The sequence below is a fragment of the Chionomys nivalis genome, chromosome 2 (assembly GCF_950005125.1).
Source record: "Chionomys nivalis chromosome 2, mChiNiv1.1, whole genome shotgun sequence".
In the NCBI taxonomy this organism is placed as follows: Eukaryota; Metazoa; Chordata; class Mammalia; order Rodentia; family Cricetidae; genus Chionomys; species Chionomys nivalis.
In genome coordinates this window covers 83878816-83899985 of record NC_080087.1, presented here as the reverse complement: position 1 = coordinate 83899985, position 21170 = coordinate 83878816, and the positions used below count along the sequence as shown (strand labels likewise).

The 21170-nt window shown below is 46.2% G+C and overlaps 1 protein-coding gene across 5 annotated transcripts in view; it reads right to left on the bottom strand.

Moving 5' to 3' along the window:
• Positions 1 to 19984, bottom strand: part of LOC130865755 (zinc finger protein 382-like) — a 38272-nt gene extending 18288 nt beyond the window's left edge. Inside the window, exons 1-5 of one of the 5 annotated variants that reach the window (XM_057756731.1) lie at positions 19841 to 19984; positions 16631 to 16704; positions 10920 to 11046; positions 10216 to 10308; positions 5447 to 7520 (exon numbers count right to left, since the gene is read on the bottom strand). In XM_057756731.1, the coding sequence (XP_057612714.1) occupies positions 6127 to 7520; positions 10216 to 10308; positions 10920 to 11046; positions 16631 to 16704; positions 19841 to 19895 (1743 nt within the window). In that variant the 5' untranslated portion in view covers positions 19896 to 19984 and the 3' untranslated portion in view covers positions 5447 to 6126. Of the gene's footprint in view, positions 7521 to 10215; positions 10309 to 10919; positions 11084 to 16630; positions 16705 to 19840 lie in introns of those variants that run through there. The other 4 variants (XM_057756736.1, XM_057756741.1, XM_057756750.1 and 1 more) reach the window with 4 other exon arrangements.
• Between the last annotated feature and the right edge of the window lie 1186 nt (positions 19985 to 21170).

The following is a 21170-nucleotide window of genomic DNA, read 5'->3' as shown; positions in this document are numbered from 1 at the left end:
CTGAATTCAGTTTAAAAAAATAGAATTTTTTAAACAATGCTCATTTAATAAGATATTAAAGCTATACCTCCACACATCCATATACAAGAATGTACCTTTGGCTACAGCTGACTTTTTTTTTAATATTTATTTATTTATTTATTTATTTATTTATTTATTATGTATACAATATTCTGTCTGTGTGTATGCCTGCAGGCCAGAAGAGGGCACCAGATTTCATTACAGATGGTTGTGAGCCACCATGTGGTTGCTGGGAATTGAACTCAGGACCTTTGGAAGAGTAGGCAATGCTCTTAACCTCTGAGCTATCTCTCCAGCCCCCGCAGCTAACTTCTTATACGTGAGTCAAAGAAATGAACTTTCTGGTCACTTTTCCTGTCTTCCCTCCTCACCACCTGTCCCACCTTCAACAAACGAGGGCCTCCAGGCACGACTCCCTTCCCGAGTTCTCTATCTTTGGGTGGCATCGATAGAGGATGCACACTTATTTCAGCCCTGCCCACACCTCAACATTTCAAACTGACTCAAGCAGCTGAGTTGACTCCTAATGCGTGCACAAATCATTTGTGTCTGCTGGTTTCTGCCACCCATCATACTGGATTCCAAATCTAGACGCTGCCTCTTCAGCCGTCTCTTCCTTCCGCCTGCTCTGTCCACCCATCTCTCCTTGCCTACTTGATGAGTGTCTCCCTTCCAGCTCCTGAAGCCTGTTATGCCCTCCAGAGCTCCACTACGTGGGCAACTTCTTAGTTATTAAGACACTGTTTTCCCTCTGCTGGAACCAACCTTCCTGTTTCCTCGCCTCATCTCTCTAGGAGCTTAGCTGCCTGCTAAGCCCTGCAGCTTCCTTGCGACTATCTCAGTAGGCCTCTGCCTCTTGTCCCTCCAGTCTCTCAGCTCCACCCTGGAAGTCTCACAGTTTCTCTGTGCCCTCCTGGGCTTCTTTGTCTCTCAGCTCCCGCTCCGGTGGAGTTCGTTTCTGTGGCTCTTCCTCCACGGGCTCAGATAGTAACGCCTCACTCGGACACTATAAACCACTGGGTCTCTGGACGGTCCGATGGCCAAAACTGGTGCACTCGACTTTCAACGTGACAACTTCTGCCACTGCGCAAACAAATGATCCGAAAATCTCTTATGTCTTAATCTCCTCTATTTCTTCCAATCTACGCCTGCCTGGGGTTGATCTTCCATATAGATGTTTATTGTCCAAGAGACCCCCACCTCTAACAAACAGCCCGTCCTAACAGGGTCAGGAAGTTGCTCTCTATCGGGCTGTCAAGGGCTGATTTGGTCCTGTACAACTCCCTTATTCATCTCTCCTTCACTGGGGCTTACCCTGTCTGTTTTCTGTATGACCAAAATGAAGATTACTGTAAACTTAGCCAGAAACTTCAAGAGGTTACCAATATGCATTCTGCAAATACCATGGGACAGACCTGGGCCATCCTAATTGCACACCAGCTACTGAATAACACCTCCTGGTCACTTTGGAGAATGCTGGTTTCGGGTCTCTCTGGGGTCAGACTCATTGCACACCAGCTACTGAATAACACCTCCTGGTCGCTTTGGGGAATGCTGGTTTCGGGTCCCTCTGGGGTCCGACTCCTGACCATCATTCATAGTCTCACCATTGGACTACTAGACTCTGTTACCTTGTCTCTAACTGCTCCCAACCAAATACCACGACCGCCTCTGATTCCCTTTGATATTGCAGGCTGTTTCAACTCCTCCGGGCGCACTTTACGGCACACTGACCCCTCAGACTGTAGTCATACTTTGGCTCTGAGCACTGCCACCCAGACCTTATGTCTGGACGTCCTCAATGCCTCTATCCTGGCTATAACCACCGGCATCGCCACTGGAGCTCTGGGACTGGCTACTTCCTAGCTGTCTATCATCAGCTTTCATCTCAGTTCATCCAGGATCTCCAACAGGTGGCTCAGCATCCCGACCCTCCATGGCCAAAAAGACTCACTGGCCGCCATAGTGCTACAAACCCAGCAAGATGAGATTTACTAACAGCAGAGACAGGCGGTCTTTGTCTCTTCCTCGGGGAGGAATGTTGCCTCTGTGTTAACCAATCGGGTACAGCAAAAGACCAGATCCAACAAGTCCAGATGGATCTCCAAAATCATAAGAGCTCAATGCCTCTGGCTAGTGGATCATTGACAGTCCAATATGGAACTGGATACTACCCTACCCTTCTTAACCCCTTGTCTCTTCTTTTCCTATTGTTTTATTTCTTGTTTTTTTGAGACAGGGTTTCTCTGTGTAGCCCTGACTGTCCTGGAACTAGCTCTGTAGACCAGGCTGGCCTCAAACTCACAGAGATCCACTTGTCTCCGCCTCCCGAGTACTGGGATTAATGGTGTGCGCCACCACAACCCAGTTCTATCCTCTTGATGTTTTCCTGTTGGCTTGGTGGCTGCACATGAATCTATTGATATTTTGATTATCATCTGCCGCCCTACAACCCCTCCCTCAGTTCCCTACCTGCCACTTAGTGGCAGCCTGGCAAGGCTTCTGGTTCTGCTGCTTGGGTTCTGCAGTGGCACCCGTGTGTCACAAAGTGTCTATTTATCAGTAGGACTCAGATGTTACAGGATGGGGTGAAAACCCGCTAGCTCAGAGAGGCCGAGTAGCAACTAGCTGACCTTGTTTTTTGGTCATATGCACCACAGGGACATGTCTCTTCTCTTGTCCCAGAACCAAGAGGAAGCTCAAACTCCAGTCCCCACCTTTTCCTTCCTGTGTGTCTTTTCTATCCACGGTGCTGACTTCTCTATGGCTGATTCCAGTCCGCTAGTCACTGGCTCAAGGTATAAAGTTACTGGGCAGTCTCATGATTATCAGAGTGTGATCAAAATACCCCACAACACCTCCTTTTCTTAATCCTACTAGTTCATCAACTTCTTGTCTAGATTTATTCAACAACAGATCCAAAAGATTTTTAACCAGACTTTTAACCAATTGCTATTATACAATTACCAGCCCTAACTAAGAAGGCAGAGGCCTGCGGCTCCCAATTATACCCCGATGGTGAAGGTCAAGTGTGGCCAAAGATCTTTGTTGTCCCCATCTAACAGGAAGTAGTGTAATGATATCACCCCTTCCCAACCCTTCAGTGTGCTGGAGACGGCAAAACACAGCCCCACGCGCGGTTTCTGAGATGCAGGAAGCAATTCCCTCCAGGCAACCCAGTGGCAGCTAAACGAGCATGTTACTTGAGGGCCAAGGAGAAAACACCTAGGTGCCGCAAGGACCGCTTCTATGGCATCTGCGTACGCATTTGGCCATGTTACGGATGATTCTGGCTATAGCAGTTCTACCAGTGCGCTTGTTCCCCTTCCACACCAGTGGCTTCTGAGAATGTGGATGTGCTGTACGATGATATGAGTCTTCCTGTTCTGACAGAGAGGGCAAGCCTTGACGCCGTAAAGCAGGTCATGGGGAAAAACCCGACTGATGAAGGAATTGGGGAAATTTGGGAAAAAATGCAGAAATTGTTCTTTGCCTGATTATGAAACATGGCAAAAGAATTATACTGAAACAGGAAGGAACTTGGCTGTGATGAATAAAGTTTTTGAGGGACGTAGGGCTTTAGGGTTGACTGCTTATGGCCTTATAAATCAAAACTGGAATTGTGAGGAACAACGGGAAAGGTACGACAATGGAGTAAAACCCACTGAACTATGCTTCTGTAACTGTAAGTAGTTAGTGTCTGAGGTGAAAGCCTCAGAAGTTGTTTTATGATTACCTCATCTAGGAATTAGGGATATAGTGGCTGGCATGGGGCTTGGGAACTGGGAAAATGTCATAATGAATGATGATGTTCTGATTTCGAGGCATCTATTTTTTTTTTTTTTTTTTTTTGTGAACTGCTTTGCCTAGGTAATGATTAACCCGTGACAAGAAAAAAGTCAATTTCCTTGTGTAAAATTTACAATAAAAGACTGAGGTTTGAAGCTCAGGGTCAGAGAGAAAAGCCTCCCCTGCAGCTGATGGCCTGTCAGCTGGCATCAGAATCCTGTGTTCATGTACTCGCTTCGCCTTCCACACATCCCAGATTCGAGACTCCCTTCTCTGCTCAGGCTGGTCCCTGGCATTAGTGAGAACGTAAGCCCCTCGAGGCACACGAGTGGCCAGGCCCTGCCCCTGAGAACCTCCAGCCATCAGGTTCCACCCACACAGCCCTAACAGCTGGAACCAGCCCCTGCACTAGAGTGAAAAAATCTCAAGATCAGGACGTGCAATCCCACCAATCCCCGAGCTTGCGACAAACTCTGGCCTTGAAATCCCATCAGTTCCCAGGTGCTGGGGAGATGGGTCAGCTGGCACAGTGCTTGCCATGCGAGCATAGGACCGAGTTCCATGCCTGAAGCCATGGGAAAAAACCAGGTGCAGAGGTGCAAGCTTGTAACCCTGGTGCTTGGGAGGTGGAGACATGTAGGGTTCACTGGCCAGACAGCCTAGCTACTTGCTAAACTCCAATCTGTTGAGACCCTTCTTCATAAAAGAAGCTAGCTTCTGAGAACTGAGATTGTTCTCTGGAATATACCGCATGCACGCATGCACATGCGCGCGCGCGCGCGCGCGCGCGCGCGCACACACACACACACACACACACACACACTTCAACATTTGAATATAAGCAATATGATACAAGTTGTATTTTTTTTTTTGTTTTTTTGTTTTTCGAGACAGGGTTTCTCTGTGGTTTTGGAGCCTGTCCTGGAACTAGCTCTTGTAGACCAGGCTGGTCTCGAACTCACAGAGATCCGCCTGCCTCTGCCTCCCAAGTACTAGGATTAAAGGCGTGCGCCACCACCGCCCGGCTAAAGCTGTATTTTTCTACCCACCTCCATTTTCAACTATCTTGTAGATTTTCCCGTGTTGATGGAAGTAACGTATTAATGTGGTTAAAGGCAGCCCAAGTTTATTACATTACTACATTAAGACTTGGGCTATGACTAGAAGCCTCTGTCCATGCGTCTATTCCCATTCTCCACCATGGTACAGCTTGAGTTACCTTCTCACATGACATCTGGGGGGGAGGTCAGTGAATCATTGTTTTGCCTGCTCGTCTGTGTATGCAGCCTCATGAGTGCCTGGCGCCTGCAGAAGCCAGAGGAGAGCACTGGATCCTCTGAGCTGCAGTTAGAGCTGTTGTGAGTCACCAACTGGGTGCCGGGAACAAAACCCGAGTCCTCTGAAAGCCTTTCAACCACTGAACCACCCCTCGAGTCCCAGAATCCTGTCATTTGAACCTCTGTCATACTGGGGATATTTGTAGTTATTTTTCTTCTGAGTAAAATAATCTCATGCTATGAAAGTTCAGAATTATTTGGTAGTATCTACCAAAGCTGATCGAATCCTAAGATACAGCAATTCCATCCCATGAATATACACAGAAAAGTGCATACATGTACATTTTTATTATGACCCTAAGCAGTAAACAAAGTAGAAGTCCATCGATAGCAGAATGGGTAAAGTGATATGCTTATATAATGGAATTCTATACAGAATAAAAATAAATGACTCTGCTGCATGCACTCACGACTGGACTCAGAGACGACGAGTGAGTGGAGCCGAGTGAACAATCTGTTTCATATCAAGGTTTATAACGTGTAAAACCCAATTACAATGTTACAGGTTGAACTGTGGTTAACATTGAAGAGGTAACAATTTTTACTTCATACAGACAAGCTGCATTTGGACGGTGGTCTATTACTGATTTACAAGAAATGCATGTATCTCATAAGATGGGAAATAAGCAAATCTGAATGGTTACAGCAGTTCATCAGAGGTCAGTTTAGTCTGCTGAACCCAGGAATACAAAAACGAAGCCTTTATTTTCCATTTTTGGTCATTTCATTTATCCAGTGGTATTTGTATGTGTGACAGGTTAACAAGCAGTAAACGTAAGGAATCGAACTTGAAAGCACTCTGTACCGAAAAAATCTGCAGGGCTTGGTGGCGCACGCCTTTAATCCCAGCACTCGGGAGGCAGAGGTAGGCGGCTCGCTGAGCCTGGTCTACGTACCAAGTTCCGGGCCAGCCAAGGCTACATCGTGAGACTCTGTCTCAAAAACCTAAAAAACAAATTGAAAAATAAAATCAGAGCACTCACTGAATGTTCTCTGCCCTGTGAGTTTTCTGGTGGGCAATGAGGTTTGACTTACAACTGAAGAATTTCCCACACGCCTTACACTCGTAGGGTTTTTCTCCTGTGTGGGTTTTCTGATGGCGAATGAGGTTGGATTTCCTACTGAAGGCCTTTCCACACTGGGAGCAGCCGTTGGACTTCTCTCCTGTGTGTATTCTGTAGTGCACAGTGAGGATCGCCTTCTGGCGGAAGGACTTCCCACAGTCAGTGCAGATGTAGGGCTTCTCCCCGGTGTGGATTCTCTGATGGAGGGTGAGAGTTGTCTTCTGGCAGAAGGACTTGCCGCAGTCGGTACAGATGTACGGCTTCTCTCCGGTGTGCGTCCTCTGGTGGACGGTGAGGGTTGTCTTCTGGATGAAGGCCTTCCCACACTCTGTGCACTGGTAGGGCTTCTCCCCTGTGTGAGTTCTCTGGTGGTCAACGAGGTAGGACTTCTTTCTAAAGGCACTGCCACACTGAGCGCATTCGTAGGCTTTCTCGCCCGTGTGTGTTTTGTGGTGTCTGGTGAGGGTTGCCTTCTGGCGGAAGGACTTCCCACAGTCCAAACAAAGATAGGGTTTCCCCTCTATATGTGTCTTTTCATGGAGCGTCAGGGCTGTCTTCTGGCGGAAGGCTTTCCCACACTGGCTGCAAATATAGGGCTTCTCTCCCGTGTGGATGCGCTGGTGCTCGATGAGGTAGGACTTTCTCCGAAAGCTGTTCCCACAGTAAGGACACTGGAAGGGCTTCTCCATTTGAGATCTGGGGTGCATAATAAAAACGGACTTTCTGCAGAAGAATTTCCCGTATCTGTTGTGTGCAGAGGATTTCTTTTCCAGAAGATTATGTGGATGAATACCAAGATCTGGCTTTTCTACAAAAGCCATTTCGTCTCTACTGTAGTTGAGGCTTCCGTCTCCTCTGTGAGCTCTGTTATTTGCAAACACCATTCCTCTCGTAAAGAAGGAATTGTCACAGTCGTTACATCCAAACGGCTGTTCTGGAAGCTGGGTGTTCTGCTGCTGAGCCGGCTGTTTGGAACTCAGGGCCCTTTCCGCTGGTTTGTGCAGAGTGGCTGCAGGGTTAGCTTTCTCACGCCTGCAGTTCGGGATTGATTTCTCCCATCCACCGTCACCCAACTTCTGTCTTACAGGGGTTATGTCTCTATTAATGAATTCTGAAATATTTTTCAAAACTTTCCCATCAGGGTTATATTCAAGTAGTGTTTTGGAAATAATATGGTTCTTGTCTAGTGTAAGTGTTTTCCCATAAATGCTACTTCTCTCCTTAATGAGTTTCTTGTGGTTGATGATTACAATGGATTTAGAATGCTTGTCTTGGCAGTCTTTGAACTTCACCAAAACATCTTCATCTTCTAGAAGAGAATATAATTAATTAGCAATATTTTAAGTCTATATATGTACATATAAAAGCAATGGATATACAATGCATATGTATATATACATATATATAATAGATGTGGTATATATACATATATATAATAAATCTTTTTGTTTTTGAGACAGGTCTCATGTAGATGTTGATCTTGAACTTGACATGTATCCAAAGGTGAGTGACTTTGATTTCTGATTCTACACACACAGACACACATACAGACATACACACAATGCATACATGGAAAGCTAAGATTAAAGACATGTCACTACAAGAGTGAAGACAAACACATCAGGATACCAGTACAAAACTGATGGAATGAGGGTCTCAGAGCTGGGCCTGGTGGCATCTGCCTCTAAGTAAGGAAATGTGGGTGATTTCTAGTCTTCATTCTAGGTTCTGTTACGAGAAGGGGTAAACTCCCTGGCTCCCTTGATCTGGAAGCATTTTTTCTTAGCTCTTTCTAACCCTGTCTTAGGGACACCACTGCTGTGACGAAACACCATGCCTGAAGCAGCCTGGGTGGGAGAGGGTTGGTTTGGCTCACACTTCCACGGCACTGTTCATCACCAAAGGAAGTCAGGACAGGAACTCACACAGGGCAAATCTGGAGGCAGGAGCTGATGCGGAGGCCGTGGCAGAGTGCTGCTTACTGGCTAGCTCAGCCTGCTTTCTTACAGAACCCAGGACCACCAGCCCAGGGATGGCACCACCCACCAAGGGCTGGGCCCGCTCCCATCAGTCCCGAATTAAGAAAAGCCTTACAGGCTTGTGTACAGCCAATCTTACGGAGATATTTTCTTGATTGCAGCTCCCTCCTCACTGGTGACTCGAGTTTGAGTCAAGTCGACATCACACTACCCAGCATCTCAAACTCGCTGTGTAGCCAAAGATGACCTGGAGGTTAGTTTTTAGAATTATACTTATTCACTTTTGTGTGCGCATGCACCTGAGTGCATATTTGCACATGGAAATGAGAGGACAATTTGTGGGAACTGGTTCTCTCCTTCCACATGGAGCCGTGGGGGATGAATTCAGGTCCTCAGGCTTAGCAGCCCCTGCACGACCTCGCCCATCCCCTCCTTTCTACCGCTTCCTCCTTTCCCATCCTCTGTCTTGTCTTCAATCCCCTCAATTCCACTGCTATGTCCCCCGTCACTTCTCTGCCTTTTCATACCGCTATTCATCCATGCGAAAACCCGCTCTCTACTGCAGCTGCTCCAGGCGACTTCAGGCTCCCTAAGCCTGCGGGGGACACGTAAGGAACTCAGGATCCCAACAGAATTCTTGTGCTGAGAAGAAGCAGCTCTTCAGAAACGGTTTTCAAAGCGGTGGGTCCTAGAGAAGATGGCCTCATCCGGCTCCTAGGGTCGCACGGTGAAAGGAACCGCACTGGTCCGCATATGAGTGCCCTGGGTTCCCTCCCTAGCACTTGACAGACGCTTTTCACGTAACAGAGCAGATATCTGCCATCCAGGAAGGATGGGCACAGTACTGCACTGTACTGGTTCCTGCCACCATCTTCAGAGCGAAAGCTGTGAGGTCACTGTGTGTTTATGCTTGCCAGTGTTTGCATCATCCTCACGCACATGAACACGCATGAACACGCATGCACACACACACCCCCCAAAGGAAATGAAAACACTAGTTTGAAAACATAAATAAAATGTTTTTACTTCAAAAGTGCATTTTATGAGGGTGGGGTAGGCATGCACATGTTTGTGTAGGTGTGAGTGAGCACATGCGTGCGTGTGTGTCTGAGTGTAGGCCAGAGGTTGAAACTGGTGTCTTTCTGAGATGCTTCCTATCTCATTTTGTAAGGCAAACAAACAAAAACCACAAAAGACTTAAACATCAAAAACCATGTATGAATCTTTCAACTATGAAGTTGGATAGATGAAAATGATCTAGAATAAATAAATAAATAGATAAAACTAATTCTAGTAAAATTCAAAACTTAGTGGGAGGAAATGCATCATAATAGATTTGATGGGAATGACTGAGTTAATAGAAATACTCTTTATCTTGCCTGGGGCTTGGCATACATGGTCTACACATCTGTCAGATTTGAAGAGCTATGTGGCAGTCCTCCATTCTATTCTATGTCTATCATACCTACATAACAATGAATTCTTGGTAAGACAGCAGGAGTCAATATTTCTCCCTTCCTCCGTCCCTTCCTTTCTTTTTAATGGCTCTTTGAGACAGGGTTTCTCTGTGTAGCCCTGGCTGTCCTGGAACTCACTTTGTAGACCAGACTGGCCTCAAACTCACAGAGATCTGCCTGGCCCTGCCTCCTGAGTGAGGGGTTAAAGGTGAGTGTCACCTCTGCCTGGCAGGGTTTCAGTTTTGTGACATCACAATGTCTGGAGTCTGACACAATGTGGATGTGGTGCACGCCACTGAACCGTGTGCTTGAGTCGCTAAAGACGGCAAACTGCTCCTTACTGCAGTTCTGAAGTTGATCCTCCCGACATTCAAAGCCGTCAGACGCTGAGATCAGCACCTAGAGGATCTGTTGTTTGGGGCTTCAGCAGTTGTGTGACCACTCCCACTGGACCCTTATTTTCCTGCGAAGCATCAGAGACCAAACCCAGCTCCTTGCATGTCTTAGGTGCACCAGCACCGAGCTATGTCTTCATCCATCCCACACAAGTTTTCTATCTACGACTTACCTAGACAGCTTTGATTTGGAAAAACTCTCTCTGCCCATAGCTCTTCTCCTTGTTCCAACTTGCGGATCATATCAGGCTTTGTTATGTGAAATCCTGATGAAGAAAAAGAAAGGAAGGAAGGGAAGGAGGGAGGGAGGGAGGGCAAAAAGAAAAGTGAGACTTGATCTAAACTGCTGGGACTCTAAACTACTGAGAAAAACACACCTTCAGGGTGGTACATGGGGTATAAATTAATGCCCTACCAGTTAGTAATCATATATTCTGGGACTGGAGAGACGGCTCAGCAGAAAAAATACTGGCTGCTCTTCCAGAGGACCCAGGTTCAATTCTCAGCACCCACGTGGCAGCTCACAACCTTCCTTAACTCCAGTTCCAGGGGATCTGACACCTCTTCTGGCCTCTGCAGGCATCAAGCACACACATGGTTCACACATATACATCCAGGCAAAACACTCATATACATTAAATAAAAGTCTTTAAAAATTGCCTATCGGGCCAGGCATGGTGGTGCATACCTTTAATCCCAGCAGAGGCAGGAGGATCTACGTAGCATCGAGAGACCCTGTCTCAAAAACAAAATAGTCTATTTTGCTAACTAAAAGAGAGTCACTCTGGTCAGAGGAGATGTCTGTTAGTGATGTGCTTGCTGCTCAAGCGTGAGGGCCTGATTTCGGAATTTCTGAGAGGACATGAGAGACACTTACCCACAGAGACGAAGTGGCAGTAGTTTTCCAACATCACATCCCTGTAGAGGGCCTTCTGAGCAGGGTCCAGGTGCTGCCACTCCTCCTGGGTGAAGTCCACGGTCACATCCTTGAAGGACACGGATCCCTGTAAGGGCACACTGTAGCAGTTCATCCTGAAGTTACTGGAAATGGGGTAGAATTAAATGCTGGGGGCTAGTCTGGGAATGATCACCAGGTGAACTAGTTTTTAAAAATTCTTTTTAAAAGATTTGTTTATTTTGAGGTTGTTTTTTAATGTTTATTTTATGTGTAGAAGTATTTACCTGGATGTAGTATGTGTACCACACAGATGCAGTGTCTGAGGAGGTCAGAAGAGGATGTTAGGTCCCCTGGAACTGGAGTTACACACTGTTGTGAACCCCTACATGAGTGCTGGGAACTGAACAAAGCCCTCCACAAGAGCAGCAAGTGATCTTTCCTGAAGAAAGGAGGTTTGAGACTAATCTCTCTTTGTAGCTCCGACTGTCTTAGAATTCACTGTGACCAGGCTGGCCCTGCCTCTCTGCCTCTGGGATTAAAGGTGTGTGCCACCAACCTGACATCAGCAACCAGTACTTTTAATCCATGGACTACCTCTCCAGCCCTTAATTGTGCTGTTTGTGCCTCTCTGCCTGCCTCTCTCTCTCTCTCTCTCTCTCTCTCTCTCTCTCTCTCCTCTCTCTCACACGCACGCTCGCTCGCTCGCTCACTCTCTCACACACACACACACACTCTGTCACACACACACACTCGCTCTCTCTCACACACTCACACACACACATATCTACATACACACAAACACACACACTTTCTAAAAATACATCCAGTAATATTGACTTTTTTTTTACATTTGGAAGTTTCTTTTTTAAAAACTATTTATTTATTTATTATGTATACAATATTCCATCTGTATGTATGCCTTCAGGCCAGAAGAGGGCACCAGACCTCATTAGAGCCCCGATTATTTGTATTTTTAACATGAGATAAAAGTCAATATTACTGGGGGCTGAAGAGATGGCTCAGCGATTAAGAGTACTGACTATTCTTCCAGAGGTCCTGAGTTCAATTCCCAGCAACCACATGGTGGCTCACAACCATCTGTAATGAGATCTGGTGCCCTCTTCTGGTATGTAAGCATACATGGAAGGAATGTTGTATACATAATAAATAAATCTTTAAAAAAAAAGAAAAAAGAAAAAAAGGGCATTGCCTGCTCTTCCAAAGGTCCTGAGTTCAATTCCCAGCAACCACACTCACAACCATCTGTAATGAGGTCTGGTGCCCTCTTCTGGCCTGCAGGCATACATGAACACAGAATATTGTATATATAATAAATAAATAAATATTTTTAAAAAATACAAATAATCTTAGACCACACAGTTTTGTCCCGAATACAGCTAGTTTACTGGTGGACCGACAGATAAGACCCTGATTCTGCTCATGAGAAGTTACAGAGAGAAGCATATGAGAAACATCCACCCAACAGGTGTCAAACACACGAGGAGAGGAAATGCACACAGAAAATGTGTCACAGAGCAAAGAATGTCATATTATAGGAATAAAAGGCACTAGGTTTTAAAAACTCATGGGACGCCTCTAATCTCAGCCCTCAGAAGGCAGAGGCAGGTAGATCTCTCTGAGTTCAAAATCAGCCTGGTCTACAGAGTGAGCTACAAGATAAGCCAGCCAAATTTACACAGTCAGACTGTCTCAAAAAAATTTTAAATAAAAATTCACAGAAAAAAGAAGATCGTTTAGTCAGTTAAAAAACAGCAAAAGAGACAGCATCTTAGGAAAGAGTTTTGGAGATGAAAAAAGCAAAGGCTACAGGAAGGCAGGCTGTGAGTGCGTCACGGAGTAAAACTGGACCACTTTCCTTGAAAGCACTGACCTTAAAAATGAGATGGCTCAGTGGTCAAGAGTACTTGCTGCTTTTTCAGAGGACCTGGGTTTGGTTCCCAGCACCCACATTAGGAAGTTCCCAGCTGCCGTTAAATGCAGTTCCAGACACTCCAGTACCTTCCCCTGCCTTCCCAGAGCACACACAGTGCATACGCGTGACTCACACACGCACACACACAAATTAAAATAACCAAGTTTTAAAAATGGACTCAACAGGGCACCACATTTAAGCCTAGCACTTGGATGGCAGAGGCATCTGTGTGTTAAAAGCCAGCCTGGTCTACAGAGCGAGTTCCAGGACAGCCAATGCTACATGAAAGATCCTGTCTCAAAAAACTAACAAAAAAATCTTAATAGTAAAAAATGGACTTGATCACATTTCCAAGATATTCATTGTTATTGATAAACCATCAGCAGGCATGAGTGGCAGTTAACACAGTTAATCACGACCACTCTTGAATGTACGCTGTTAGTATTTTTTTCCTTTCCAATACATGATCTTGTATAGTCTCCTGGAGTGCACACAGGCCTGACCACAAAGTGGACTGCAGAGAGCTCTCTTCCAGAAGACGAGTTTGGGTCCCAGCACCCACATCTGGAGGCTCACAACTACCTCTAATCCCAGCCCAAGGGGATTTGCTGGCCTCTTCTGGCTTTAACAAGTACCCATATTAATGTATACACACACACACGAATATAAATTGAACATGAAGAAACATAATACACGTTATATGGTAACATTCCTTAAAAACAAAGAAAGAAACAACAGCTGGGCGGTGGTGGCGCACGCCTTTAATCCCAGCACTCGGGAGGCAGAGGCAGGCGGATCTCTGGGAGTTCGAGGCCAGCCTGGTCTACAAGAGCTAGTTCTGGGATGGGCACCAAAGCTACAGAGAAACCCTGTCTCGAAAAAAAACCAAAAAAAAAAAAAAAAAAAGAAAGAAAGAAAGAAAGAAAGAAAGAAAGGAACAAACAAACCAAAGTCTGACTCAGGATTTCCTGCCTCAGCTTCCCTGAAGCTGGCTGGAGGTGTGTGCCATCATGCTGGAGTTAGTATTCCTCAAGTTTGGGAAGGCTGAGGATGCGCTAGGTGGGGAAGACGATTAGGTAACCACTGCTGGAGCGTAAGTGCAGAGATCAGGGGGCTGATGAAGGACCACTGGTTTCCACATGGCGGGGTTAGAGAGAAGTGGTTATAGCCGTCTGTAGAATGAAGAGGACAGACGCAGCCCTCGGGATCTCTGCATAGGTAGCAAGTGTGTGAGAGCTGGGGGTGGGAAAGTGGGCTAGGAGCTGAGTGTAATGGTGCGTGTCTACAATCCCGGGACTCAGGAAGCAGATGCAGGATTGCTGCAAGTTCAAGGCCAGCCTCAGCTATGCAGCAAGTTCCAGATCACTAGGACTATACAATGAAACCCTGTCTCAAAACAAACAACAAAAAAGAAAGCAAAGCAAAGCAGGAAACAGGAAATAACAAGCTGGACCGCAGGTCATAAAGGAACTGACGAGCATGGAATGGATACGTGCTGACTGCTATGGGGTCGCTTGTTTCTGAGACAGGGTCTCACGTATTCCAGGTGAGTCTCAGACCTGTCATGTAGCTGAGGATGAACTACGGATCCTCCTCTCTCCACCTTTAGAACGTTAAGATTGTAGACCTGTGCCACCATGCCCAGGTGCCGTGGTGCTGGGGACTGAGCCCGGAGCCATGCCCAGGTGCTGTGGTGCTGGGGACTGAGCCCGGAGCTCCACGCATGTGCTAAGCAAACACTGTCAACTGAGCTACACTCCCAGTCCCTGCATGTTGAACACATGGTTCCGATGTTCTGTCCAGACAGACGTCTAGCATGGACAGAGGGGTCTGATAGTCACAGAATCTGTGAATCCAAAGTGATTCTGACTGTGTATACAGAAAAAGAGGATGCAAAAAAGTGAACCAATTAAAACTTGGGGAAAACCGGGGCTGGAGAGATGGCTCAGTGGTTAAGAGCACTGACTGCTCTTCCAGAGGTCCTGAGTTCAATTCCCAGCAACCACATGGTGGCTCACAGCCATCTGTAATGAGACCTGGCGCCCCCTTCTGGCTTGCGGGCATACATGGAAGGAATGCTGTACACATAATAAACAAACAAACAAACAAACAAATAAATATTTAAAAAAAACTTGGGGAAAACCAACACTTTAAAGGTTGGGAGAGGAGGAATATTCTGAAAGAAGATAGAAAACAGGACAAGGACAAGGTACTGCCTTTGATTCAAGGACAAACAACTTCAAGAATGTCTAGTAATACATTTTCTTCTCCTGCAAGCGAATGCAAAATTTTAGGAGACAGATAAAAGACACTAATAAATCTGTAATAGCATTGACTACTGGCAGGTGGTGGTGGCGCTCACCTTTAATCCCAGCGCTCAAAAGGCAGAGGCAGGTGGATCTCTGTGACATTGAGGCCAGCCTGGGCTACAGGGTGATTACCAGGACAGGCTCCAAAACCCTGTGTCAAACAAACAAAAAACAAAAAGTGTCGAATACTGAACAGGTTTCCCCTGGCAGGTCATAGTTGGTAGACATTTTGGACAGACAAGAATCAGAAAATTAGAGAGGAGGAACTAGGGAGATGGCTCAGTATTTAAGAACATTTATTGCTTTTACAGAGGACCTGGGTTCAGTTTCCAGCATCCACATGGAGTCTAATACCTGTTTTTAACTCCAGTTCCAAAGGATAGACACCTTCTTCTGACCTCCAAGGGCACCAGGAACACACACGGAACACACACAAACACCCAGACAAAACATTTCTTTAGAAATCTAAGCTGAGCGATGGTGGCGCACGTCTTTAATTCCAGCACAGAGGCAGAGACAGAGGCAGGTGGATCTCTGTGAGTTCAAGGTAGCCTGTACAGAGTGAGTTCTAGGACAGTCAGAACTAAAATCTTAAAATCATTCCCCGCCAAGAATCAGGATCCTCTTACCTGTCTCCCTCGTGCCGGGATCACGTGCATCACCATAGCCAGCTTTGTAACCTCCGTTTTCTGTACCACTTCATATTCAAATGTCTACCCGGAAACCCTCCCATACAGGACATCTTCCCATAAACTAACCATTAGATCTAACAATTTTACCCCCACCCATGTCTGCTTCTTGGGCACTCACAACTTAAATCTCAAGTCAGTGTCAAGATAAAATGGGTTAATTCAAGTACAATAATTTATTTATTTATTTTTTTTGGTTTTTTTTTTTTTTTTTTTTTTTGGTTTTTTGAGACAGGGTTTCTCTGTGGTTTTGGAGTCTGTCCTGGAACTAGCTCTTGTAGACCAGGCTGGTCTCGAACTCACAGAGATCCGCCTGTCTCTGCCTCCCGAGTGCTGGGATTAAAGGCGTGCGCCACCACCGCCCGGCAAGTACAATAATTTATTTCTCTCAAAATCAAGACATTTTTATTACAGCAGTACTGCTGTAAGGAGATGGACAAAGGGACAACGAGCAATGTAACGAGCCAGTCTGTGAACAGTGGCCATCAATAGAAGGTATACCTAGGGAGGCTCAAGTTCATCTGACTGGAATTTGGTACCAGCCTTGGAATCGGGGAGGCAGGTGAGCCATCTAAAGGAGATTGAGAAGGCACCCCCCCTTCAGCACTACAGACAGTGTCACATGAATCTCCAGCCTGTGAGACCCTGGCCCTAACTGAAACTGTTTCATGGCAGCAAATTCTAACATCCAGGCAGCAGAAATGACATTGCTAAGCAAATGTTCCTATTTCCTGAAACAAAAGAAAGGAAATATCTCACCTTAGACATGGATTTGAGATTCATGAGAGATGAGCCTCGTCGTCTGGGCTCCTCTTTGGGAAAAGGAAAGAGTCCTATGAAGGCAAAGATGGAGGTACGTGAAGAGCCAGGAAAAAGCACGCTCAAATTAGATCTCCCGGAATAACTTGATTAGATCCGCATACATTTCCAGTGTTTCTGCACATGCCTTCTCTGAGTGCACGTCCAAAACCCGGGACAAAGGTCTGTGTAGGAGTAAACAAGTCCTGCATTCTCTCCCAAACCAGAAACCTCGTCTCTTGCTGAGCTAGGAAGGATTCCGTAGAAGCTGCTGCAGCTTGCAAATGCAGCATTCTGTTCTGCACTCCTCAATTTCCCAGGGCACACAAGTTACTGACCAGGTCTGGGGCTAACTCGGGGCACAGCACTTGACAGCACGAACAAGACTCTGAGTACTGTGCTCGGCACTGCCGTCCTTCGACCTGCGCGGTCACCAGCAGTACCTGACACACCTTCCCCAGCCCCGATGGATGCAGGTGAGAAGCCCCGAGTCTGTATCAGATCTGTACTGCCGCCTAAAGGGATCTGTTTCTTACTGTGGTCAGCTTCCTTTACCACGCTTTACCATTCCGTCCTGTAACGATGTCTGGCTTGTTATGCCTCTGCCACGGGTATTTCCTAACTGGTTGGCTCCATCTTCTGATTTTTTTTCCCTCGTGTTCTATCACTGAACTATATTCTCAGATCCTATTTTCTGCTTAAGATGCAAATCGTTTTGAGAGTCAAATAACTTTTATTAGTTTTGTGTCTTTGGCTTTCATTGTGAAAATCTCCTGTAAACTGTTTAGCTGTGTTTCATATTGTGTGACTGATGTCTCCTCAACTAATAGTAAATGCCATTTTTAAAAAAAATTTTTCAAAACAGGGTTACTTTGTGTAGCCTTGGCTGTCCTGGAACTCACTCTGTGGACCAGGCCTGCCTCTGTCTCCCAAGTGCTGGGATTAAAGGTCTGCGCCACCACTGCCTGGCGAGTAAATGCCACTTTCATCACAAACTAAACTTCTTTACGTGTTTCAAAAGATCGGGTCATGTTGTGTGATCTTTTACTCTTCTGACTTTTGGGGGGCTCAACACCCAGTTCCCAAATAAATCTTACATGGAGGCTTATTCTTAGTTATGAATGCCCGGCCTTAGCTTGGCTTGTTTCTTTGAAGCGTGTTTGGAGGTTCTAGCAGGGCACACGGTTATTCGTGTACCCTTGACCAAAGACTGGGTCCTCCTCTTCTGCCGAGTGTGCAGCTCCAGGAGGGACACACATGGAGTGGTGATGGAGGAAGGGGACACCCGCCTAGCCAGCCAGATCAGCTGAATCAACCCTGGCGATCAATGGGGTGACAGATGTCGCAGCCCAGATCATCCAGCTTGGCTTGTTTCTTGACAGCTTTTCTTAACTAATTAACCCGTCTGCCTTTTGCTTCTGCTTTTACCTTTCTCTTACTTTTGTTTATCTTATTTTCAGTCTTACTCCGTGGCTGGCCAGACATCCTCTTCTTGTTCTCTTTTGCTCCTGATTCTCCATGTTTGTTTATCCTCTCTGCCTCCAGCCCCGCCTATCCTTGCTCCTGCCTCACTATTGGCCGTTCATCTCTTTATCAGGACTATCAGGTGTTTTAGACAGGCACAGCAGCACAGCTTCACAGAACTAAACAAATGCAGCGGAAACAAAAGTCACATACCTGAAAATAATATCCCCAACATAGTCATGTATTACATTTCCCCACAGGCAGAAAATATCTGGATTTTCTATTCCCATTTTATCTCCTCATTGATTTCCTTGTATCGTACTATTTCAGAAGCATAGTTAGCGGCTGGAGAATGGCTCAGTGGTTAAGAGCACTTGCTGCTTTTGCAGAGGCCTCAGGCTCAGTTCCCAGCACCCACATGGTAGCTCAAAGACACTGGTAACTCTAGCTGCAGTGGGGATAACCTCTTAAGACCGCCGTGGGCATCAGGCACACACGGTGCAATACATTCATGCAGGCAAAACACTCACGTACATGAAAACAAATCTTTAAAAAGCATAGTTATGTAAGCATATATTGTTAAATAAACAATAGTTATTACTAATACTTAATTCTAGAAGTAAATACTGCACAACACGTTTTAGTATAGATATGGACACAGAAAAGAAATCGGCCACTCTTGCCATTTTGCAGGCTCCCATTTGGCTAAGTCTGGAGTGTGACTGCTCCGGTGGAATTCTGGTTGGCAGAGGTTGGTCTTAGAAGTAAAAGTGTGCTAACTATTTTCATAGTTTTCAGGAGCAGAAGAATCCACTTACACAAATATGCGGAAAGTGGTTGCTATGAGCAGCTAGTGCTACCCCTCCTGCAGGCTCCCAAGCAACACCGTTCATTTTAACATCACGCTGGGCTTCGCCACTGTGGATTATGAAAATCTTAGCTATTCCTTTCCAACATGAATGCCATCATATTTACAAAGCTCCTACTTAGAAATCCGTGAGGCAGGCTTGCTGGCTACTATTCTGATAACTGAATAGTACGTAACTTCCAGGCTTGGTGGTGCACACATCACCTGGAAGCCCAACAGTTGGAATACATAAGGAATCTCTGTCTTTAAAAAAAAATTACACGTGTGGTCATACAGCATCCCTCAATCATTGAAGTATGAAGGGTACTACAGACATAAAACCATGAGAAACAACAGAAGAATACACACATGCGCTTAGTGATAGCCTTTCAAACATCCTTCAGAAACCCACCAAACTACAGCTTCACATGTCATTCATGACCACAGAACGTGGTACAATTCCAGGCAAAGTCACTCACAATCACGTTCACAGATCACTTTCAATTATCCTGTCTCAAGTACGAGTCACACCTAATCTAAAAATAGAGGCGTGGCGCAGTAACCCTAAGCAAGTCTCCATCATCCATGATTCACACATCCAAGGAGACCGCACTGGTTTCCCCACCAAAAAAAAAAAAAAAAAAAAAAAGGAGACAAACCCCAACATGCACCCTACATCCTTACAGGCAACGATCGTACTGCCCACGGTCCTGTTCCCAGCCACTGAGCTTCCTTGCACTTAAACACGCAAAGTACCCCTGCGCCCTCGGGTCACCAGCAGTCATCCTCAGGGTCACGCCCACGGACCACGCCCGAGGCCCTGTGCTGTGGCTCAGAGTGTCCGGGTCCCGCTTCCTTACCCCCCAAATTACCAGGCCCGACTCGGCCTCCCGGTCTCCTCCCTGGCCTCCCCATCTGGATTCGCTCTCTCTGTCGCTCTCGGGATTCGGAGCATCCACTGCGGTCCTCAGCTTCTTCAGACACCCCAGCAGCCAGCAGCCTCACCTCCCTGCCGCGGCTCAGCCGTCTGCGCCTGCGCACGCATCCCGGGGGTTCGCACTCCCAGGAGCCTCTGGGGCAGCCCGTTAGATGCTGGGGCGTCTGTCTCTCTCCCTGCGCCTGAACCGGTGTCTTCTTGGCTGGGCCTGAATGGCTTCCACCCCGACCTCAGGCCGGCCCTGGAAGCTCGGCTTCGGGGTCCCCTTCCTCTGTCGTGGTCATCTTTTTTCTCTTTCTTTTCCCTGTGTGCTGAGTTGAGCTGACCCGGGTCCGAGTGGAAGTGGTTCTTCCGATTTCCTGGAACTTGGGACCCTGTGTGGGACTTTGGGACCATGTGGCTGTCAGCTGCTCGTGGGATTGCGTGGCTGCCTCGGTGTGGGGTGTGCCCAGTGGGAGCGCTTGACTGGCTCTGATTAGGTGACTGAATGGGACCGGGCTCTTTGTGATAATGTCATACTGTGACCACTTGATCTCATGACAGCGCTATGCATTGATCAATTTGGGCCCAATGTAGTCCCCATCCCCATTCTTCTTAGTATGGTAGAATTTCATTTTAACAGTTCTAAGCTGAAAATTATGGGCAGGAGGTACTCTTGAGACTGTGGAAGAGACTGCGAGGTGTGGGCTGTGTTGCGTTCTCATTTCGGGCTGTACACATTGTCTCCCGCATCGGTAATACATAGAAAACATCCAGTGGTTTCTTGGAATGTGCGCACTAGGATTTCTGTCCTGCCTCTGTCATTTCACCAGGTAGCCACACTGCACAGAATACAGTGAAATGGCTATTAAAAGGGAAGCTGATATTTGGAACCTAGAATGAAGGTTCCGACTTAAATACCACAGCCTTGTGTTCAGTATGGAGCTCTTAGGAAGGAGATTTTCCCCAAGGTAAAGTGTAAGGGAAGATGGAGTCTTGAGGTTCCAAGAATAGGATTCCAATGGCCATTTTAGAAGTCCTGTGGTATTTATTAATAATTTTCCAATGATTTATTCCAATATGGTCTATTGATTGTTCATTCAATGGAAAAAAGCAATGATAAAACTACATTGATTCTTTCTTTTAGACCAAACAATATTCGATCTGAAAGGGGTATTTAATCCCAATTGTATGTTTTTTGGAAGGAAAATCTTACTATCAGAAATGTGTTGTTATATTGATGAAGTATGGTTTCTTAAAAATGTACAAGACTT